Raw genomic sequence first — 25,179 nt, 5'->3', positions numbered from 1 at the left:
GCAAAACCAACTGAATGGAACAAAATGTGTTATGTAGAGTATAGGAGAGACTGACTGACTTCCTAGTAATGCCACTTACATCTTTGAGGATACAGTCAAAAGTCTTAGAGTTTCCAAAGGGCTGTTACAGGGTGATATTTCTGATTCTGCATTTTCCTGTTGAGATTGCTTATTAACATCAGCAGAAAACTGAAAAAGTACAATATGTACAGTATATGCATACATATGCAAAACACACATGCAGATCGTACTGGAGAATAGATGTCATATAATATTCACTAAAATATAGTATATTTCATTGATTTGTTCTATGCTGTCTTGTGATGGTTTACAGAATACTATAGGATATTGCTGCAGTTTTTCAATACATTTCATTATATGCATTATATCCATCTATTTATCAATGAATTTATTCCAGTAGTGACTAGCATATTTTAGTTCCTTGTAAGCTGCTTTTAAAGCATAGCAATTCTTTCCAGAAGCAGAAAAAGTTGACCTGAATATCTTCTATGTCCCTGAAAATAATGAAATTCTGATTTTTTTTACCATCAAATAGTGGCTGACAAATAGAAGGGTGTCCCCAGTGCCAGATTTTTCTCCTGCAAAGATAGCTATTTGACCACCTTTTAGGTGATTGCCTAAACCCACATCTTTAAATAATAACAAGTTGAAAGAGGATTGTTTCATAAGCTTTATTGAGATACAAACAACCATGCTTTAAAAACAAATTACAGTTATTTTTGAAAGCAAAGCACGTGAAAGTTACAATTACAAATATTTTGCATTAAAAAAATATTGGTAGCTTATGCCATTGCCACTTCCAAAATGGACTGTAAGAAAAAAAATACAAAATATTAAAGTGGCCATTTCTTTTTCACAAAGTGCTTCTTTTGAAAAGTTTTATAAAATGCATTTCTTTAGGTTTAATCTAATAGGAATTAGATTAATCTAATAGGAATGACACTACTGTCCTTTCATGATGCTGTTTCCACTTTTTCTTCTCTGTACAGTAGTCTCTCTCTGAGATTATGAAGAAAAGAATATTTACATTTATAATGCAAAGCATATAGAAAAATATCCCATTTATTCTTTCCCTGGAAATTTAGGAATTGTAAAGAATCAAAGCAGACAAAGCAGATCAAATGTCTAGCATTTTATCAAACAATATTATTTAGAGAGAGACAAATTCATTTACATAATACCAAACAGTGGAATTTTGTGGCATAGACACAATCTCTGTCTGTCTTTTTCTCTCTTGATATGATCTCTAGTTTTAATTACTTCCTGCTAATATCTCTGAATTTTTGTATTTTCAACACTGGGAAAAAAATCTTCTGAATATTTCTGTATCCAGAAATAACATATTGGAAATCAAAAATTCTCCAGATTGATTCAAATAAATGTCCTATCTTGGTTGTATGGTTACTGTTGATTATTGGACAGGGCAGCAGGAATAAACATCTTAAAGGTCAATCAATGCTGTAAATAACTGTTATAATATTGTTACCCCAACATTTTTAAGGAGCAATTTCCATTAATTTTGCTGGAATATAATTTCATATGAATACATTGAGATAACAATTCTCTTAATTTCTGTATATTCTGCATGTTGATATAATTTCAAGTATCAAGTTAAAAAAACAAATAAAAGCAGAACTTTCAGTATCAATAATGCCAGAAGGCTGTCCTTTACCAAATAACAAAAGTAATATGCTATATTATAATAAATTCCATATATTAAAAGATGGAAAAGAATTATACAAATATTTTTCATCATTTTATATACACAGATTAACACTAAACATGTATACAAATTGTGGCATTTATTTATTAATTTGTTTATTGAGCCAATTAATTGGATTATATTTTTTCAATTGGTATACAAACTGCTTTCATAGATGATTGTATTTACAATGCTCAATCTACTGTTATGCATTTGTATTATTTCTGTATAACTGATATTGTTCCTGCAGAGTGTCCATTTGGGACAGAAATGCAAGTCAGTGGTTTGGAAGCTAAACAAACACTACAAATACTTTATAGACCTATTTTAATCTCTACATAAAGCTAATGCATTTTAATGATCTCACAATAATTCCACAGAATGGTTTTGAATTCAGTTTCTAATTCTTTCTAATTCCTGGTGAAATACTTATGAGTTCTGGGCCCGAATATACATCCTGTTCTTAGTTAGCAAATTAAATTGTTATATAGCAAATAGCTACCCACATGTATACCTACATGTTGTCTACACAGTTTTTCCTTAGTGAATCTGGTCACAGAAGTTGACTTTCTTTTTCTAAATTGTGTATTACAGTGCTGTTGATATTGCCTAATGCTGATGATGGTGCCTAGTTGAGAAATAAAACATCTGCAAGCACAGAGAACATCAAGGACTCCAAAGTTCAACCTTGAGCTACAGATATTTTCTTCCATTGGAATTATATAAATTTTATCAAACAACTATACAATTCCCTCTATTTTTATAGTACAGTTCTGTACTTTTAAAATTATCTTTATATTCTGCCTTTTCTTTGGAAAAGTTATATAACATATACATGTTTCCCTGAAAATAAGACAGGGTCTTATTTTCTGTTGACCCCCGAAATAAGCACTGGCCTTATTTTTGGGGAGGTCTTATTATTTTTGAGGTGCAGAAGGCAGTGAGTATGGTCACTTCGTGGCTGCTGTTGTGTTGCAATATTTTTAGGGAGGGCTTATTTTAGCACATGTGTTCAAAAGTCCAATTAGGCTTATTATCTGGAGAGGTCTTATTTTCAGTGAAATAGGGTAGAATATTCCTTCCTTTCATTTTCTCCAAGCAACTTTGAAATAGGTTGAGCTAAAGGTTCCTCAGGAAGCCTTTGCTGGCTAAAGATGGACTGGGTCTCTCTGGTAGCAGTCTTATTAAACACTGTTTAATAAAAATGGCTGTCATATTACCACTCCCCTGGACCTATATTAATACTGAAGCTTATCTTAAAAAGAAATGAACAATTTTTGCCATTCACTGACTGATGTTGCTCTACATACTTCCTTCTTTAAAGGAGAAGTCTAGTCTAGTCATGCCCAATCACAATTAAATGTTCTCTTACACTTATAATGAGAACCTATGAAAGTTGTAATAACTATTTTTCTATTTATGAATTTATAACAAGAATGTCTTTTTGACAATGTCCTCAGTTCTAACATCCAAATATCCATTTTTATGTAAAAAGAAAGGTATTTTAATGTATAGTAGCTATATGATTGTTTTTTTTCTAAAAAGATTTATTTTAAAAAATCTGATACCAGATAAAAAGTGGATTATAAAGAATATGAAAAGATAATATGAATCTTAAAGAGAAAGAAATACACTTAACAGCAACTGGAGATTCTATATCTGCAGGGTTGTCCCTTGGCAGCATGATATATAGATCACACTATTGATACACAATTTAAACATGGCTGAGAAGAACAAACAAAAGACAATTGTTACTTTTTCTAACATACTTTCTCACAGAGAAATATAAATAATAGAAAATTAGAGCATGTTAACAACTGTTGACATCGAAGAGGTAGGTAATAGTTTTTCTTTTATTATCTAAGTCCCCAAAATGAAATCATTGTTCAGAAATGCAAAATATCTTGCACTTAGGATGACTTCATATGTAACCACAATTTACACAAATCTTTCGCTTGGGAATCAGTATTAGTTTTCAAAGGAAAAATCATTATATGTAGCAATCCAAAGTGGTTTTACATTGTATACCTCCCTGCTATATAAGAAAATAAGTTGTATACTTGACTTCATGCATATAGAATGCATAAAAATGGTACAGAATTGTGACTAATTCCTGCAAATCAGAGCAGGAAACATATATACAGTTCATTGCATGTATCTAGTACATATGCATACTGGCAATTAAACAAGAATTAGCTCACACTATCATATTTCCCATAGTTACCTATGGCTATAAAAGTTGGACCCTGAAAAAAACTGACTTGTTCAAGCTGTGGTGTTGGAAAAGGCTCTTGCACATTCCATATATAGTAAATGTGACAAACAAGCAAATATGGAGCATATAAAACTAAACATAGAGCCAGAATAATTTTGATTTATATATTTTGGCCAAATTCACTGGAAAAGGCAGTTAAGTTCAGAATCATTAGTAAAAGGAAATGAGGCTACCATAAAAACATGATTGCTAGACATAATCAAAGCCAAAACCGCCAGATCATCATACAAGTAAAATATGTTACACAATGTGGAGAGATATGGTTCATATAATTGAAAATTTGACACAATCAAACAGATAGCATTCACCATCAGCATATATGCAGGCATCCTTAAGTCTGATCTCTTCTATGCAATTAATATGTAAAATATTTGAAATACATAGTAAGATACTGGACTTGTTTTCTTCAATTCAGAGTTTCCAGATAAATGTATTGTTTCTATAGTCTTTCATTTCCATTACCCAGAGCCAAATCAACATTGTAAAGAATAGATATTCATGATGATTGGTGCTTCATAGTGAACTATTTAGAACATCACCAACTTTTTGATGACACATTCATATGTGTGATTTGTTTTTTCCCACTGTGTAATGATTTTTACCTTATATTTGCTGGGATATGAAATGCTATAATCCAAAATAATGAATTATACCCAGGGCTACTTTCTACATGCATTTTACTAGCAGAATTTATAGTATCCTTAAAAAGAGGAATAGTTATTGCTCAATGATTTTTCATTTGTAATTAAGGCAGTGATTCTAATGATTACATTCACCGTTATTTGAACAATATGGAAATTGTTGTATAGTGGCTTTATATCAAAGTCGTAAACTCAAAGTAAGAGGGATAACAGTATTAGACAGCATTGCTACTCTCTCCCAGGAGATAAGAGACCAGGAGAGTCAATGGAGCCAGGCTTAGTCAAGTTACAATATTATGAATATTAGTACAGAAATAAATCCTACCAAATTTAATAGATCTTATTTTAAAATTAGACCTATACTGGATTACACTACTAGATTGCAATCCTATATACTATTACAGAGACAACTGTATTGAATTCAGTCGGATTTAGTTCTGAGAAAAACTAGGTTCAAGCATTGTATTAGAACATCAGTTTAATATATAATGATTGGCCTGAAAACCATCCTACATTGATGGTATATTTTGGGAGAATAAGTTAATTTACCTATTTAAATGCAGCTGCTGAATTATGCTTCATATGACTCCTGCAAATTAACTGGTTTTATTTATCATATAATGCTGAATTTTGGTACAGAAATATTTTCCCTCCAAGGTTAATATTTTTTCTCTACCAATAATTTCTGCATAAATTCATGATAAATGGGTATTGAGTCACTGCATAGATTTTTTTTCAGTTTTTGTAATAGATTTCCCCAAGATCCATCCTTAGTGCATGCAGTTATGTATGTAATAATTCGATTTTAGCCAAATGGCATTTCCTCACCACTTTATATACATACTGTGTTTAAATGTAGCAAGGCAGTGAAGTGGAATGTTTGTATGTGTAAAACAAGAATCAATGCTTTCCATTTGCAGATGTTTAAGTTCATTTTTCATATCTTTAAAATAATGAAACTAAGATACCAGCACAAAACCACAACAGACAACAATGCTACTCATACCTACAGTGAGCATTACAGAGACATGCAGCAGAGTACCTGATGATCATTCCAGAATGTCTAACTTTTTGAATTTTATCAACATTCCTGAATTGAAACCTGCAGAATTTCCCAGCAATAGTAGTGGCAGTGTGTGCTGTATGAAGAACGAGGCATTCTTTCTCCCAATGTAATCAAAGGTTATATTGAGCAGAATTCTCACATTTTAAAAAGTAATATTTTCATTGCAAATAAAATAGCAAATAAGATGGTGTTCAAATAGCTGGACTGAAGCTTAGGAACAAGCTTCTCTTTAAATCAAACTGCTGTAACTCCGTTAAGGAGACTGGCAAAATGATTTGAGTCTAAGTCCTTCCACTTACTCTGTGCTCCTCTTACTATGATCCACATGGCATAAACTTGTCATTTGCCATCATAAAGGCTTTTTAAAAGTACCACCACAAATGACCTATAAAAGATACGGTATCAAAAGGACTTATGGTGGATGCTTAATACAGCAGTTAATATTCAGAAAAATGCTGTGCTTGTATATATAGCTTAAGAAAAAAACATAGCTTGCTGGTTTATAATTCTTGGTTCTTTGTTGCATCTTTTGTAAACACGGAAATAAATGAAATTCTAGGCAAACTTGCTGAAACAGTACAGACACTTGGAAGATAAAAGTGTACTACAAAATATAATAATGATTTTTAATCTAACCATAGTCTGTTTCTATACAGCAAACAACTTTTTCATCTGTGTTTCTTTCCTACATTGCTGAGACAATACAAAACCTCTACCACAGTCATGCTGAGGCTTCAATGTATTCATTTTTTGGCATTGCTACCCTTAGGTATTCTGGATTCTCAGCTGGAGGAAGTTTAACAATGCCATTAGGCTTGTTGTCTCTGGGCAAAAAGTCTTGCTGGTAGTCTGGATTGTCCAGATTGATTTGGTGGTTGGGTGTCTGGTCCCAGTAGGAGGAGCTATCAAAAACTGTGTTAGCCAAAGGTGAGAGACTTGTGTTGAGATATTCTGGGTTATCCAGTGCTGTGTTATGCAGCTTTTGATTATTTGAATCATCCATAGGCTTTGGATCAATGGGAAGGGAGAAAATGCTGTAGACTGGATTTTGTACCATAGAAGCAGATGCACTTGCTTCTTTTGAGGTCACTTGCTGGTTTACATATTCTGAAATGATTTTAGAAAGACAGTACAAAACATGTATTAAGGACTGTATCTATGACTCAACATGTTACCTTTATTTATTGCAAGTTTCTATTAATGAAGCATCAATTATTGAGGCATCAATTGTTATTATTAATGAGGCATCAATTATTCAATTAATACAGCCTTCTGGAGACAGAGATCATGCTAACGTATGCAATTACTGTATTTTAAAATAAAATTTACCGTATATATTACAAACACCACAATCTGCAACTAATTTTATCCATTGGTAAAGATACATCTTTTTTAAAATCAATGGAGTCTCCTTCACATAACCCTTATGAATCCTGGCATATGATGAAAGACTAGCAAAAGAAAAGCATTATAGCAGTGTTTGGTAACACAAAGAGATAGCTACACCTGGCAGGTGTATGTAAAGTCACTGAAGCAATAGTGCTCTGAGAAGTCATAACACATTTCCTAGTTGCAAAAATCTTTCCTTGGGATTCTATGAGTTTATTTTTGAAATCTCATTTTCTTTTTCTGCTTCTCTGTTTCTTCCATGGCTCTATTTCTGTGCTTTTATGAAACTTTATTATACAAAATTTATTGTCACGGACTGTTGTTAATGAGTCCAGGATACATTTCAATATTAAACTCTCTATGAACAAATGGAATCCAGGTCCAAGATGGACCATTTATTGTATAGGTTGGAAAGGACAAAATGTGATTACTAGTAAAAATCTCAGGCAGATAGGACAGCAGCTAGGAAAACAAAAGTCTACAAGTCATTTAAAAACAAACAAAAGTGTAAAAGACAAAACAAAATTAACAGTACATTGTTACAAGGCTTCATCAAGTGATGTTGGATAAAGGTAACAGTGCTGATTATAAAAGATCTTTCTTACATTAATACTATATCCCCAACATAAAGATGTATTTAAGAAATGTATTATTTTATTATTCTCTTTTTAAAATAATCCTTATCGGTGATTTTAATACAACACTGGGAGCAGATGACTAGATTCTGGTTTGGTAAATTCAGTTACCATCTAAAAGTAGATTTATGTTTCCTCTCCTTATTCAGTAGACTAATGAGAAAATTAAAGATTATGACTAAGTCAAATCTCCAGGAAATGATTTATCACTACTGAAATTATAAGTGGTTAAACTATTTATGCTCATTGGGTCATCATTTTGAGACATTTCCTTACTTAAACAGAGAAACAGAATTACTATGGGTGGGTAAAATGCAATGGTGTGAATTCCACCTTCAACTGGCTTCCCCATTGGCAGGGAAGGGAGGAAGCTGGCAAGGAACGTTGCAAACCATTCTTGCTTGCTACCACTGAACTGTTTGCCTACTCACTTTGAATTCCTTCCAGTTTTTCTGTTTACTTTACTTGTGGTAAGCTTGAAGGATGGAAGTTAGTGAGAAAGCCAGCAAGAAATTGCAACTCTGTCAGAGTGCGCACAGTGTGACTATGTGAGACAACCCAGGAGCAAGTACAGCAAACAAGTTTGTATTTAAATAGTGGCTTTATCTACAAATAATATATATACATGCACATTCTTTAGTCAGACCTCAAAACAAACAACAACCAGCATGGAAGCACACATGGAATGAGAGATATGCCCCAATAGGGCCTCTCTTATAATACAGACTCTTAAAGCGGTAACAGTCAAAATAACCCTGTTGACTCATTTCTACCATTGCATCATCATTGCAACATTATAGTATTACAGCATTAGAGCAGCTGGTCAGCTATTAAATCTGTCAGGCCTGTAGTTATGTTCTTTTTAGGATCTTTGGCCTGCCACACTTTCTTATAATTTTCTATGCTGTTTCAATAGTGTAGTAGTTGGGAGGGGGGAATAGAAAGGAGTAGGATTGTAGAATGGATTGTTGACATTCTTTTGTAGAAGCCAAGGTCGTCTTTTGTCTCAGCACCTCGACACCTGGCCGGAAGAAGATGGGTGTACATGCCAGCGTGGAAGATGATGATTGGAACATGTGATGGATTTGTGGGTGTGGGGAGAGATCATGAACTTTCAACTAGGTGAACTTACAGGATGTAATTCAGAGTTGAAATTTCCATAGCCGTGCTAACATGCCTGCGGAATAAATTGCACCATTAAGGATGTTTTGCCTTGGACAATGATTTATTTCTGCATGGTATTTAGAACCCTAACATTATTTCAACTCTCTACTTTAAAAATATTTCACTAGCTCCCTCCCCCTATCAAGGGGGAAGGGCTGGTGATGGAAGATCTGGTGATGGGGTCTCGGCATTCCCAATGCTGACTGGGACAGCGTAAATATCAGCGAAGAATAAATGAGAAGCTTTTGGTGATAAGAAGCTGAGTGCGGAACTTCAAAGGCAATGGAATGCTGTTTCCAGTTTAATTGCATCTGGAGGAATGCAGGAGGAGACGCGACAAGACGAAGGAAATCTCAGAAAACTTCTTCAGCAAACTGTGAGTGCATGCTCCCCCTCCTTCCCCCCAGCTTGGAAACAAGGCTTGGAAAAAAAAAACCCTAGAACAGAGGTTTGGGCTCCTTCCAGACGGCAATAAATGAAATGGCATATCACCCTGCAACTAGATGGGAGAGAGATTCCCTTTCAAAATGGGAATTTCAAAGGAGGCAGGAAGAAGGAATTTTTCCAGCATCTGTCACTTGCAAGCCACCACAAATGGGGCTGCAACCAGTAAATGAAGCAAATTGGGCAGTAAATTGGGCTTTCCTCCCAGGACTTGGATGGAAGAGATGCTACTTACAAACTCCTTTGCCATCAGCATGGGGAAATGCTCCAAGCCAGCAGAGGGCACCTACTTGGCCCATAACTCATCCAAGCCAGCAAAGGGCACCTACTTGGCCCATAACTCCTCCAAGCCAGCAGGAGGGTCCTTGGCACGTAAAACCCCCTAGCCAGCCATCATTGGTTGAGCTGCAACCTGTGAAGCAGGCAACCCCAGGATGGGTCTTAACCCCAGGTGATGGATGGGAGGGATGCCAGCGGGCACCTGCCCTCCCTCAGCAGATGGCACCATGGCAGAAAGCTGGGCAGTGGCCAACCGAGGGATTGACCTCCCCAACGGTTCCAGTCTCCCCTGCAAGGCCCAAAAAGGTTCTTACCAGACCTTCCTACAGAGAAGAAATCTCCATGGAAGAAGGGATTACCAAACAGAGGCCTGCATTGTGGATGGCGGGAAAATGTGCGCCTGCAAGGCCCCAAGTGGTTCTTACCCCACCTTCCTACAGAGTAGCAATCACCAACATGGAAGAAGGGATTACCAAACAGAGGCCTGCATTGTGGATGGCGGGAAAATGTGCGCCTGCAAGGCCCCAAGTGGTTCTTACCCCACCTTCCTACAGAGTAGCAATCACCAACATGGAAGAAGGGATTACCAAAGCCAGGCCTGCAAGATGGGAAGCGGAACAAGGTGCATCTGCAATGCCCCAAAAGGTTCTTACTCCTCCTTCCTACAGAGAAGCAATCTCCACCATGGAAGAAGGGTTTACCAAGGGGGCAGCTGCAAGTTGGAGAGCAAGGCAGTGTGATGAAACGGTTCCTGAGTTTAGAGATGTAACTAGGTTCCATTCCTCGTGGGGCCCAATTAAATGCCACCATTGGTGTCAACTTGGCCACAGAGCGTCAGAGTGCTTGGCTCCAGCCCCAATGCCACAAACGTGCGCACCAACCACCACGGCGGTAAAGAGAGGGTCCCAGATGCCACCACAGAAGAGTCATCTGGGCCAACAACCTCTGGAAGAGGATCCCCAACTTAAGGTGAGGAAGTGTCCTACCAAGGGGGAGGCCTCGGAAGAGGAAAAGGGCAGACATTCTCCGGAGGAGGATCCCCAACTTAAGGTGACAAAGAGTCCAACTAAGGGGGAGGCCTCGGAGGAGGGAATTGCCGAAGAACAAACGTGTGTACCAATTGCCACGGTGGTTAAGAGAGGGCCCCAGATGCCCGCACAGAAAAGTCATCTGGGCCAACAGCCTCTGGAAGAGGATCCCCAACTCATGGTGACGAAGAGTCCTACCAAGGGGGAGGCCTCGGAGGAGGGAATTGCCGAAGAACAAATGTGTGTACAAGTCGCCATGGTGGTAAAGAGAGGGCCCCAGATGCCAGCACAGAAAAGTCATCTGGGCCAACAGCCTCTGGAAGAGGATCCCCAACTTAAAGTGACGAAGTGTCCTACCAAGGGGGAGGTCTCGGAAGAGAAAAAAGGCAAACAATCTCCGGAGGAGGATCCCCATCTTAAGGTGACAAAGAGTCCAACTATGGGGGAGGCCTCGGAGGGGGAAATGCCCAACCGACCTCGGGAAGAGGATCCTCAACTTCAGGTGACGAAGAGTCCTACCAAGGGGGAGGCCTCGGAGGAGGAACAAGGCCAGCCGTGGATGATTGGATCCAAGAGCCCAGAACCTACAGCACCTGCAGCAGAGAGCCCGAAACGGCCATGGGAAGAGGTCGCAATGGACTTCATCATGGAACTCCCAGACAGCAGTGGGCATAAAGTAATTTGGACTGTTATTGATTTGTTTTCTAAGCAGGCACACTTCATTGCTTGCTCAGGATTGCCATCCGCAAATGAATTAGCGAAAATGTTTGTGAAACACATTTATCGCCTGCATGGAGTACCCAAGAGGATCATTTCAGACCGCGGAGTCCAGTTCACAGCCAAGTTCTGGAGAGAGGTCCTGAGATCTATTGGGTCCACACAAGAACTGAGCTCAGAGGTTCATCCCAGCATGAATGGCGCAGCAGAGGGAGCTAATGCGGTGGTGGAACAATACATCAGGTGTTTTGTGGACTATCAGCACGACAACTGGTCGGACTTGCTACCCTTCGCCGAAGTGGCGTACAACGATGCGGTCCACAGCAGCAGAGGATTAGCGGGTTTCCAGATTACCAGTGGCATGGAAGTTGTTGCCATGCCTGAGTTGCCTAGAGAACCTCCTTCTTTCATGTCTTTGAGTGAATGGATGGACATGCTAAAGAAAGGATGGGAGAATACGAAGAAGGCTCTAGCAGTTGTGGCAGAAGCCTACCAGAAGCAAGATGATCAACGTCGCTCACTCCTAAACCCCTACCATGTGGGGGACAATGTTTTTGTATCTACCAAATACATAAGATTAGAAATGCTTAGCAAGGAATTGGGTCCAAAATTTCTAGGTCCATTCCCAATAGTGAAGATAGTTAACTCAGTTACAGTTCAACTCAGTCTACCCAGAAGTCTAGGGGAAATTGACCCAGAATTTCATTGTAGCTTGTTGAAACCAGTAATTGGGTCTAACAGAAGAGCATCCACCCAAGCTCAATCTCCTCCTTTAGTGATGGAAGGGGAAACACAATTTGAGGTGGAAAAAAATGTAGATTTCAGGCTGAATAGGGGTTGCTTACAGTACTTAGTGCATTGGAAGGGTTACCCTTGGTCTGAAGCTAATTGGGTGAACAGTGGGAACCTAAAAGTGGAGAAGTTAGGAAAGCAAGTCAATGGGAAGTTTCCTGAGAAGTCAAGGGGTTCCCCTGGGTGGAGAAGAGGTGGTTAATTTTATTATATTAACTTTTATGTTATTCTCTTTGCAGGAAATGTTTTTCTTTTGAGGAGAGGCCACCTGTCAGGCCTGTAGTTATGTTCTTTTTAGGATCTTTGGCCTGCCACACTTTCTTATAATTTTCTATGCTGTTTCAATAGTGTAGTAGTTGGGAGGGGGGAATAGAAAGGAGTAGGATTGTAGAATGGATTGTTGACATTCTTTTGTAGAAGCCAAGGTCATCTTTTGTCTCAGCACCTCGACACCTGGCCGGAAGAAGATGGGTGTACATGCCAGCGTGGAAGATGATGATTGGAACATGTGATGGATTTGTGGGTGTGGGGAGAGATCATGAACTTTCAACTAGGTGAACTTACAGGATGTAATTCAGAGTTGAAATTTCCATAGCCGTGCTAAATTGCCTGCGGAATAAATTGGACCTTAAAGGATGTTTTGCCTTGGACAATGATTTATTTCTGCATGGTATTTAGAACCCTAACAAAATCATCATTACCCTACTCAAGGCCAGCAGACAGGTATGGCTGGTGAGGAATAAGGGGATTGAGAGAATAGCTGGAAAACTATTGCAGAACATTCAAAATGAGCATCATGTGACACAGTAGTAGCTCAGCAGCACTGAAACAGCCACAACTTTCCCACATTTCATTTGCTCTGCAGTCATGGATCCCAGAACTTGGACACATTTTATAAGTTAACTCACTTGAGCTACCTTGGTTCAAAAATATTTGCATATTATATATGTGTATTTGTGTTACAACCCCTGGTATGCCCAAATATGGGAGGAGGCTCACTACTCCCTCTTTCTGTCCTTCGGAGGGAGTAGTGAGCTTCCTCCCATATTTGGGCATACCAGGGGTTGTAACACAAATACACATTTCCCTGGCTCAACTGATAAGGAGGAGAGCCTGTGGCTTAGTGGCTAAGACTCCTGCCTAATATATAATGCAGCCCAGGTTCAAATCCCAGTAAGGGTATGGCTAGCTGATGAGAGCTAATTAGCTCGAAATAGATCTATACTAGTCTCCCTTTATTTATTTATCAGTACAAATACAATATATATATGTATGTATGTATGCATTATGTATGTATGTATGTATGTATTTGTGTTACAACCCCTGGTATGCCTAAATATGGGAGGAAGGTCACTACTCCCTCTTTCTGTCCTTCTGCTCCCATATTTGGGCATACCAGGGGTTGTAACACAAATACATACATACATGCATGCATGCATGCACATATATATATGCTGGTCTTGTTGTATTCGGGTCTTTTCCCGTGTAAGATTGAGATTGTCTTGGCAACGTTTCGGCGAGATCTCACTCGCCATCTTCTGGCTGGTGTTTTTGGCTTAAAGCATGGCTGGAGCTGCTGTCTTTCTATAAATCTTGGTGGGGGTGTGTGGAGTGCTGGTGTTGTTTCAGTATGTGGATTGATTGGATGTGTGGCTGTATCATGATTGGTAGATTGGTGCTGAAAATAATATTCTTAAAGCCAAGTCTGATTGTATGCTGCCCTTACTGATTTTAGGTTTGCATTTTATTTTATTCTAGATGTAGAATGGTGCTGATTTAAAAATTCTACTGTAGACAGATGCTTGCTGCAGTCAATACGCAAAAGTTTATGAAAATTCTAAATTAAAAATCTCAGAGAGTGTGAAAGGACATTACTCCAGAAAGACTTCTGTCCATGTTAAGCAGAGCTGTATCATGATAGTCTTGCTATTTAACCTATTTAGCAATTATTTTGTGACTATGTTAAGTAACTTCATATACCATCCTCCAAGACACATTTATAGACACAGTGAGGTCCTTTTATATGCTAAGTATATAGTACTGTTAATATGTACCAGTTGGTTTCAAACCAGCTTTGCATACTTTGGCTGATTATTGTACAGAGGAAGCACTGGAAAAAATATTTCCAAACTAAAATTATATATTTGGCAAACAGTGTAGATTCTATGCATGAAAAGTGAATGAGCACCTAACTGAACAAATATTTTTTTAAAAAATAGAAATATTTATTTGACTCATTTGGTAAGCATAGGATTATATTGTTAACATTCTCCAACATTGGCAATACCTCTACTATTTTAATTCTTCTGGAAGGATATTATTTGTACCAACTGCTGTAAAGGTACTTGCAGCAAAAGAGTGAGCAAAGGAGCTATAGGGGCCTAAATCATAAAATAATTACTAGGCACTTTTGCTACAAATATGTTTGAAATTTCAAAGTAATTTTCTAAGGATTATTTTCCAAATAGTGTGTGTTTAATGTGCTTATGAAGCTGATGTGATTAAATATGATTATTTCATTTTTTTATGTGAATCTAATCGCCTTGATCCTGGCTGATAATTTTAAATGGACTTAAGCAAGATAAATTATTGCAGGATTATGGTTTTTATAAGACATATTACTAATGATGTCAAGCCTTAAATAAAGTATTGCAGAAAGAGAAAGATAATTAGATTTTGCTGGCTCTACTTGGATATGTTTTTCAGTAGTCAATCACACTATTTTAGACCAGCAAAGTATTTGGACCAGCAAATATTCATTCCTACATTTAGGATACTATTAGCCTCAAGTTGTTTTAACTTACTTCTAACAACCATTATTGAAGGAAAGATCAGGAAAATCCCTTATTTTTTAAAGATTCGGTTCTTGTGACAAAGGAACAGTTGAAAATACAATTCATGTATATTTGCATTGTCTATTTTATATAAATAGATTGCTATATTTTGTAGCCCCTTAGTAAATTTTTGGATTATTCGGTAGAGTTGTTAGCCATCTCTGTGTTTGAATATGGCTACATTGTTTTACTGTTTGTAAAATCCATTATAATCAATCACATTATTTGGTAATTGTTTATTTTTATCTGCATTTATTTTGTAAGTTTAAATATCTACCTTCTTCTAAATTGAATTTATGTGATTGACATAATAAACCTGACTGTCTAATTTTAAATGGTGCTTGTTTGTTTCCATAGGATCAAATTCAAAAACTTATTCTTCATTTGATTAATGTTATCAGAGAGGAACACAAAGGTTCAATAGAGTCTGTGTATTTACCTGGAGCAGGCAGAAAGCCATCATCCAGACTGTCATCTAGGAAAACTCCTGTTGGATCTGAACTGTATCTCTGGACAAAGCTGTCTTCTCTCACTGGATGTCCCTGCTAATTGTAATAAAGTTCAGATTAATAATAATAAGATTCAGTACTCCATTGTTGACATAAAAAGACATTTTAATTCCAAACAATGGCTTGCTTATTTATATTTTAATGGATGGCAAAAAAAACCAAACCCAACAACAACCATGAAATAATTCAGAAGTTACTGTTCATGGCTCTGAATTGATCAAACTTACCCCATTCCTATCTATGCATGTTACTGCAGAAGTATTGCTTGTAGCACTCTAAAGTAAAAGAGAAAAATGTTTCATGAATTTAATTTAACTGATGAAGAATATCAGACCATTTCATAATATAAAACTCATAGGTATTCAAATTGGAGAAGGCTGTGATACAAGATTCTTTTGTGGATGTTAATGCAACAGATTAGTTGCTTTCTTGCTTGGAGTATTTTCATTCAAAAAGAACTTTAGAAACAGTCCCATACCAATGAGCTTAAGAGAGGTGTTCGTGAGTTTGATGGGCTGCTGAAAAATCCTTGATGAGGAATTAGATATTCATCTGCATCCACAATATCCTCCATGTCTTCTTCTTCCATTAGACTCCGGTAAAATTTGGAATCTGTTGGGCTGGGCAGGTGCATTCTTTCATCTCCCTACTCAGAAACAAATTCCAATTAGGATGAATAACTACACCTCTATAACATTAAGTCTTACTACAACTTGACTATTGAAATATCACTATCAAAAATATTCACCAACCAACAATAAAATATAAATTTAGACTGAGATGAAGAATGATTCTATTTTCTTGGTAAATACTGTAAATTACTATAAAAATAAAAGGCACTTTATCCAGCATTTGGTCACCATTGTCTGAGAAGAAAGACTCTTAGACAAGGACTCTAGAGAAGATATGGAAGCCACCTGAAATATTTTTATTCCATATACATTATTCAAATATTTAGCCAAAGCAGAAAACCCTGAATTTTATAGCTAGAAGTTGTTTTTTTGTTTTATTTCTTTAGTAATAAAATTCTGTAGGGAATTGAGTGGTGATTAGGGAGATTTAGTCACCCTATTCAATGTCTCTTTCTGTATGAAAATAGGTTGAAATAGAATATTTTTCTCTCATTCTTAGTTTTAAAATAAAATTCCTTTTCCATAAATTTGAAATTATAATTTCTTTGCATTTATTACATATCTAGATAGAATGTAATTTGTGACCCAGGAGCCTGATCATCGGTATGCAGCTTTTTAGTTCAATGTATGCCATTATAATACATAACTTTCAAAGTTTAAATTGGGATTACAAAGTGCTGATTTAGATAGTCAGAATCATTCCAAGTGTATTGAATACAAAATATTGTTTAAAAAGAAACTGACATATTCATATATTTGCTTTTAGATGTAGAAATGACTATTATTTTACAATGTTTTTTACTGGCCTACCAGCACTTAAAATAAAAGAATTTTGAAATAGTTTGATACCACTTGTCCATTTAAATTTTAAAACATTTGGAGCACATTGTATTATTTTGCTTGAAAAGTGAACACCATGTTACTCATGCTCAGCACCTGTATGACGAGATAGCGTTGTGGATCCCGAGCCATTTTGGAGAATTCTGCTATTAATTCTCTGAATCTAGGACGACTCTCTGCATCAATCATCCAACCTGTGAAAATAGGAACAACACAAACAAGTTATGGGGGAAATGGCCAGGTAAATTAATAAAAAGACTTTTAAATTATGTATCGTAACACTGATTCTGAAACAAGCATAATAAGTATTCTGTATAATAAAATAGCAATGTTGAATGAATGGCATATTTCATAGTCTTTGTGTTTATATTTCCCTTCATGAATACCATGACAAAATTGGGAAAATTGGAATATCTTGAAGAGTTGGAATAATTCTTGTCATTTCCCATTTCAGATTAGGGTGCAAAACAGGGCAGAGAAAATCAAGAGAGGAAAAAATAGAGATATGGACAGTGCCTACTTTCTTTGGGTTCCAGAAGACCCTTAAGACCTGGCTCTGATTCCAGAATTATGCATTCGGAGGACCTTCTGTAGCTGTTACTATTATGGCAGCTTTATCTCTGGGTTGCCACATTATTTTTTTATGTTAATTGTTTTTATTGTTTCCTTAGATTTTGTAAGCTGTGGCTATATATTCCTCCAGGAGAGCAATGATAGACTAAGATATCTTGGAATGAGCAGAGACGATGATCACAGCAAAGACTGAAGAACCAGAGAATATAGACCCAGGGAAGTTCCCTGGATAAGGAAAGGACAGGAGAGTGTCCATTTGTGCTCTAGGTGGCTACTCCTAAAACGAGACTGCAGGACAGTTCTTTCCCATGATTTGAATGCTGGGAGACAAAAGGAACCATAGTGCTCTCAAGCATGGCAGAGCCTTTTAAATGACATTAAGCTCACTTTCTAATCACTTTTGGAAATTACCTGAATAACTATTTAAGGATTTTAGAGACTTTCAAAATGACAGCTTGAAAAGCCAGTAAAACAAGATAAAACAAAACTTGTAGCATCAAGGATTTGATATAGTATGTAAGCTGCTATGCCATACATTTAAAAAAAATAATACAAAAAGGTAACCTATAAATGAAGCTTTGTGCTTTGATGTCATCAATGGATTTCAAGCATCTCATAAACATTCATAAATCCTATGTACCCATTTAATTTAATTTAATTTAATTAGCACTTCTAGACCGCCCCCTCTCCCAAAAGGGACTCGGGGCGGTGTACAGTCCATATCAAAAACATCATACATAAAAACAATTAAAATTATTAGATGGATAAATACATAAATAAGAGGAGGATAAAATAGACAGAACTGTAATTGCTAAATAAATAATTTAAAATATACAAAATTTAAAACCCCAGTGTCCTATAAAATTAAGTCCCCTAAAAAACCAGTAGGAAATATATATGCCAGGAGGTGACGTTAAGAATTATGCCAGGCCAGCCAGTCGGAACAGGTGTGTCTTCAGTTTCTGCCGGAAGGAGCGGAAGTCAGTGGTGGTTCTAATGTCGGGGGGGAGGTCATTCCAGAGGGTTGGGCCCATCACAGAGAAGGCCCTACTCCTTGGTGTCGCCCGTTGGCATTGCCTAGTGGACGGCACCAGGAGAAGCCCCTCCCTGTGAGAGCGAATTGGCCGCAGGGATGTGTGTGGGAGGATGCGATCCCGCAGGTAACTAGGCCCTATGCCATGGAGCGCTTTAAAGATGGTGGTCAAAACCTTGAAACGCACCCGAAAGACCACAGGTAGACAGTGCAGCTCGCGCAGGAGCGGTGTTACGTGGGAGTACCTAGTACTCCCCATGACTGCCCGCGCGGCTGCGTTCTGGACTAGCTGCAGTCTTCGTGCGCGTCCCAAGGGAAGCCCCATGTAGAGAGCATTACAGTAGTCCAGGCGAGACGTCACCAGTGCATGAGTGACCGTGCGTAGGGCATCCCGGTCCAGAAGGGGGCGCAATTGGCGCACCAGGCGAACCTGGTGGAACGCCCCCCTAGCCACGGCTGCCACATGGTCGTCCATTGACAGCCGGGCATCTAGGAGGATGCCCAAATTGCGCGCCCGTTCCACAGGGGGCAGTTGTTCGCCCCCTATGGCCAGCGTTGGAGTCAGCTGACTGAACCGAGGTGCCGGTAGTCACAGCCACTCAGTCTTGGAGGGGTTGAGTTTGAGTCTGTTGTCCCCCATCCAGACCCCGACGGCTTCCAAACACCGGGACATCACTTCGACAGCCTCGCTGGGGTGATTTGGGGTTGAAACGTACAGCTGAGTATCATCAGCGTACAGATGGTATTCAACCCCAAAACCACGGATGATCTCCCCCAGCGGCTTCACATATGTGTTGAACAGGAGGGGCGAGAGGACCGACCCCTGTGGCACCCCACAAGTGAGTGACCTCAGGGTCGACCTCTGCCCCCCTGTCAACACACATTGCGACCGGTCGGAGAGGTAGGAGCCGAACCACCGTAAAACGGTGCCTCCGACTCCCATCCCCTCCAGCCGGCGCAATAGGATACCATGGTCGATGGTATCAAAAGCCGCTGAGAGGTCTAATAGGACCAGGATAGAGGAACAACCTCTATCTCTGGCCCTCCAGAGATCATCAACCAGCACGACCAAGGCTGTCTCTGTGCTGTGCCCGAGTCGGAAGCCGGACTGGCGTGGGTCTAGATATTCGGATTCGTCAAGGTGTCGTGGAAATTGCTGTGCCACCACATTCTCAACAACCTTCGCTAAAAAGGGAAGGTTGGAGACTGGACGATAATTAGCCAGCTCCATTGGGTCCAGTGAAGGCCTCTTGAGCAAGGGCCTCACCACCGCCTCTTTCAAGGCAGTTGGTAAGAAGCCCTCACCCAATGAGGCGTTCACCAGGCCCAGAAGCCAGCCTCGTGTCACCTCCCAGGATGCCAGTACCAGCCAGGAGGGACACGGGTCCATTGAACATGTGGTGGGTCGCAGCTGTCCACGCAACCTGTCCAAATCCTCGGGGGCAACAGAGTCAAACTCCTCCCAGAATGGTCTCACAAGACTCACTGTTGACGACTCGTCCGGCTCACTGGAGGGGGCCCATCCGCTCCGGATCTGAGCGACTTTGTCCTGCAGATATTCCCCAAACTCCTCTGCTCTACCCTGCAAGGGTGCCCCCCGCGTCCCCTGTGACAGGAGAGAGCGGGTCACCCTAAACAGGGCAGCAGGGTGGTTATCCGCGGACGCAATAAGAGCGGCACAATGTCTTTACTTTACTTTACTTTTACTTTTATTTAGATTTTTATACCGCCCCCCTCTCCCCAAAGGGACTCGGGGCGGTGTACAGTCAAATAAAAACACATCAATAAATAGAAAATACAAACACAATGTCTACGTTTGGCCGCTCTCAATGCCACAAGGTAGGTCCGTAAATAGGCTCTTACCTGTGTTCGATCAGACTCGGAGCGTGAGGATCTCCACCTGCTCTCTAGACGTCTCCTATGGCACTTCATCACCCTTAGCTCCTCGGTATACCAAGGAGCTCGGGTGGATCGCTGCCGCAGGAGAGGTCGCAAAGGAGCAACCCGGTCCAAGGCCCCAGCCACCGCCGTATTCCAGGCGGCCACTAGGTCCTCCGACCGAGCGCGCGGGTCAGGGCTACAGGTAGTGGCCCAAGTTCCGTCTGGAACCTATCCGGTTCCATCAGGTGCTTGGGGCGGTACCAGCTTGGACAGGCTGGCTCCGCCTCCTCGCGGTGGGGGGTAGCGGCAGGGAAGTCAAGCCGGAGACATGAATGATCTGACCATGACAGGGGAGTAATAACTAAGTCCCCTATTCCCAGATCACTCGTCCACTGTTCAGATACAAAAATAAGGTCCAGTGTGTGACCGCCCTCGTGTGTGGGGCCCTGAATTAATTGGGTCAGGCCCATGGCTGTCATGGAAGCCATGAACTCCTGAGCCACCTCAGACACTGCTCCCGTCGACAGCAGGTTGAAGTCCCCCATGACCAAGAGCCTGGGGATCTCAACCGCCGTCTCTGAGATCAGCTCGAGGAGCTCGGGCAGGGCCGCTGATGTATAGCGAGGAGCCAAGTATACAATCAGCAGGCCCAACTGCCTCCCTGGGCCCCATTTCACACCTAGGGATTCACAACCGGGTATCTGAGGAACAGTGAACTCTCTCGGTTCCAGACCATCCCGTATAACTACCGCCACCCCACCACCCTTACCCAGGGCCCGAGGCTGATGGAATGCACGGAAACCCGGTGGGCACATTTCCACGAGGGGTAAACCACCCTCGTGGCCCAACCAGGTCTCCGTTATCCCTGCAAGGTCCAGCTCCCCCTCAGAGATCAACTCGCTAATGAGGGGGGCCTTGTTGGTTACGGACCTTGCATTGCAAAGCATCAGCTGCAGGCCCTGGCTCTGTAGTTCCTGACCACCTAGGCTGCGGGGGTTGGTACAAACGACCGGGCGTAGCCAACAGCCACGGTCTCCCAACCGACCTTGTGATCTTCTCTTGTCCTCGCATCCCCCCTCCCCGCGACCGATGTAATAAAACAACCCTCTACCGGAATAATTTGTTCCCTCCCCCCCCCACCCCGCTCACTTCCCTCCTGGACTCACCTGTTCGACTGGCGCTGGCTTCCCTCCCGGCCTGGTTAACCCACCCACCCTCCCTGGAACCCCCTAAAAACAATGTAAAACATTTGACTAAAAATCCCCTCAGCTTCCGTTTCTTCCACCTCTCGGGGTTCACAAACCCGTCATCAAGGCAGGCCCTTGTAAGAGCCAAGGGCCATACCTGCGAGAGAGGGGCCTCCCGCAGGCGGAGCAGGTCTAACCTTGAGTAAATTGATAGAATATTAAAGCCCAATTGGGTAAGGGTGCTGGTGGTAAAAGTCAATAGCCGGAGGGCTAAGGTCTTAATTGGTTTACATATCAACAAAAGAAAGAAATATTTAAATTAGATAAAAAGAGCTATGTGCTTGATTTAGTTAAAATGAATTGGAAATCTTACTGTGTGGTAGTGACAAACCTATTATTGCTATGATTTATAAAATGTTACTGAAATTGGAAAGTGAACATGAAAAACATTATATGAGTCAATGGCAAGGAATTTTGGATGTAATGTGATGCTTGAACAATGGGAAAATAGGTGGACGAAAGGTTTAAAATTTACACTAAAATATAATTTCAAAGAAAATTTCTATAAGAGGATGTATTGCCAGTATTTAACAGCTGATAGGTTATCTAGAATATAAAGGTGTTTAAATGAATGTTGGATGTGTAAAAGTAAAGAAGGGACTTTTTATCCTTTATGGTGGCATGTGATAAAGGAAAGAAATTTTGGAGTAAGATTCATATTTTAATACAGAAAATTCTTAAAACAAAGATAAATATGAAACCAGAAACTTTTCTTTTGGGTTTAATGGAAAAAAGATATGGGTAAAAAATTTGAAAGCAAGACTACTGTATGCACAAAAATGGAAGGACACCTTGATTCCCACTATAGACAAATAGTTACAGAGGCAGATGGAGTTGGCAGAAATGGCTAAATTGACCATTTTGATTAAAGAAAAGAATATACCATATTTTTCAGAGTATAAAACGCACCAAGATTTTGAAGAGGCAAATTAAAAAAAAAGTTTTTGCACTCTGCAGACCTCCCAAAAACGGCCCTTTTTTTTGCAAAAATGGGCCCATTTTTGTCAAAAAAGGGCATGTATAACCTTTAGGAGGCTTATAGAGTGCTCCTGGGGGCTGGGGCAAAATTGAGCAAAAAACATTTTTTTGCTCATTTCTGCCCTCCCCAGCCCATAGGAGCACTCTGGAAGCCTCCTAAAGGCTATGCACAACCATTTTGGTGAAGGGGGCGGGGTTTTGGGAGGCAAAAAATGCTGTATTCAGTGTATAAGAATTTCAGCCTCTTTTTTTGAGGGAAAATGGTGCGTCTTATACTCTGAAAAATACAGTAAGTACTTTTGTTGCCACACGGAGACTGCTTCTGGATTGGTGGGAAAAATAAAACTTTTATTTTGCGTTTTATTGATTAGATTGATTTGATTTTATAGAAATGGCTAGTTTATATTATTATGGAAAAGTAAAATGTTGTGGTTTGATGTTAATTCTTTATGTATTTTACTGCAACAGAGGGAGACGGAAGTCAACACTTTTTTTCCTCCCCTTCTGTATCCCCCCTCACTTCTTTTTCCCCTTCTTCCCCCACTGTGTCTTCCTATTTGCTTTTTGTATTTTGTATTATTCTAAAATCTAATAAAATGGTTAAACAGCATAAATCCTGTTTACCCAAAAGCTTTAATAGTTTTATAACTGTATTAATATCTTTTTTCAGGCTAAAGTTTTGCAAATAACTAATAATTAATCTTCATTTGAATTTCCAAAATGTATCTGTTGGTTGAGCTTTGAATGTATCAGCAGACTAAATTGTCCAAAATTCAGAATGAAGTATTTTTATGCCACCTTGTGGGCGATTTGTAAATATTTTTATTGTCTAGAAAGGATTATCATAGCTAGTTAGAATCCTACTAAAACACTTTCTTCCTTCCTTGTGTAAATATTAAAGTATTACATTCATATTTAAATGGCAACCTGACATCTCCTATCTATCTATAGACCTATATAAAGGCTGTTCTGGAACGATAACATCTGAAAATAAATATTTCTGCTTTATAATAATTTAATAAATCAAAATTAAAACGCTAGTATCAAAGTCACCAATTTTTAAGTCAAAATTTGAAATGATGCCACCCCCCCTCTGTCAAGAAGTCTTAAGTTGCATAACATTTGATAACAATTTGGATATCTAATACATTTGCAAGTAAAAAGAGAGCGGGATTTTTCTGACACCCTTCAGAAAAATACAACTTTTGTATTTCTCTACTTGAACATTTCAGTTAGATGAATTGAACAATTTTGATTGGTTGTAGCTGATATTGCATATCCACTGATGAATAACACGAGTGTATTCTTCAGTGTTAAAGGATCTCAACAGGCTTCCTGATTATTTCCAATTCAAAGTAATTTTCTATATCTATCAAGCCTATATTTGGTCTCGGTACCTGAAGGACTGCTTTTTCTGTGTCCTTCCAACTGAGATAATCATTTACAGGTCTCTTTGATGCATTCTCTGTTTTTAGAATTCAGTTACTGATTTCTAGAGAAACAAATGTTACAGTGATGTTTACAATTATTTTTCATACTTTGGCTAATCTTGCATTTCCTGCTATAGAAGTGGATTTCTTAGTTCTCTTATTATGATACACTGAATATTATTTTTTAAAATTATAGTTATTTTTCTGCTGGATCCTCCAGAACAATTTTATATCATTGTAATTACTAACTTTGTAATGCTGAGTAATAACATATGTGAAAGCAGTCAATGAACATTGTAGTTTGATAGGGATTTACATTTGGGTCTTTTAGTCCTAATCCAAATTTGCATTGCTGCACATATATCTTTGCAACTGGATAATCAATTATTTCCCTTTTCAAGCTAGTTTTGGGGGAAAAGGTTCTTTAATAATGGAAGTGTTTTATTAATGAATAACCAATGGTACATAAGAAGCATCAGCCATTAGTTCGATAGCATCATACATAGAGAATATGGAAGAATATGAGAAAGATTAATCCACCTAAAACTGTACATTACGTTGTACAGAAGAAGAAGACAGGATTATGCCAGAAAGCTTGCAATAAATAAATTGTAAGTATAGTCAAATGTTAGATGTATTTGGAAAATACCCTATTTAAAGCAAACAAGTGAAAATAATTTGGTCTGTTAAATAGGAATGACTTACATTTGACCATGATCATATACACATCAATTGTACATATGGGGGGCTGAGGCAACCGTTCTCCTTTTTCCAAGACAGAGGAAATTTCACTGGCTGGAATACCATCATATGGTTTAGATCCAAATGTCATTAATTCCCAAACAGTGACACCTGAAATGTAGAAAGTTGAAAGGCTCATCCAGTAAACCAAATACTAATAGCATGTAATAACTTGATTATTTGCTCAAGGAACAAATTTCAGTGAATTGAAGATTGTTAATTGTTAATGATTTCAAACACTAGAGCTCATGTTTGTTTTCCGAAAGCATAGAGGAATACTCTTCTTACAAAGAATGAAATTATTTTCTAATGTTACATTTCACAAAAG

At 39.0% G+C, this 25,179-nt stretch overlaps 1 protein-coding gene across 2 annotated transcripts in view; it reads right to left on the bottom strand.

Annotated features, from left to right (window-relative positions):
* Positions 1-678: 678 nt before the first annotated feature.
* EGFR (epidermal growth factor receptor) overlaps positions 679-25,179 on the bottom strand; it is a 158,728-nt gene continuing 134,227 nt past the window's right edge. Inside the window, exons 23-28 of one of the 2 annotated variants that reach the window (XM_081971049.1) lie at positions 24,816-24,962; positions 17,065-17,162; positions 15,975-16,142; positions 15,724-15,771; positions 15,427-15,532; positions 679-6,812 (exon numbers count right to left, since the gene is read on the bottom strand). In XM_081971049.1, the coding sequence (XP_081827175.1) occupies positions 6,427-6,812; positions 15,427-15,532; positions 15,724-15,771; positions 15,975-16,142; positions 17,065-17,162; positions 24,816-24,962 (953 nt within the window). In that variant the 3' untranslated portion in view covers positions 679-6,426. The remainder of the gene's footprint in view (positions 6,813-15,426; positions 15,533-15,723; positions 15,772-15,974; positions 16,143-17,064; positions 17,163-24,815; positions 24,963-25,179) is intronic. The other variant, XM_081971050.1, reaches the window with a different exon arrangement.

Source organism: Natrix helvetica, assembly GCF_964273705.1.
Source record: "Natrix helvetica genome assembly, chromosome: Z".
Lineage (NCBI taxonomy): Eukaryota > Metazoa > Chordata > Lepidosauria > Squamata > Natricidae > Natrix > Natrix helvetica.
The sequence above is the reverse complement of the archived record's forward strand: the minus strand, read 5'-3'. Positions and strand labels throughout refer to the sequence as shown.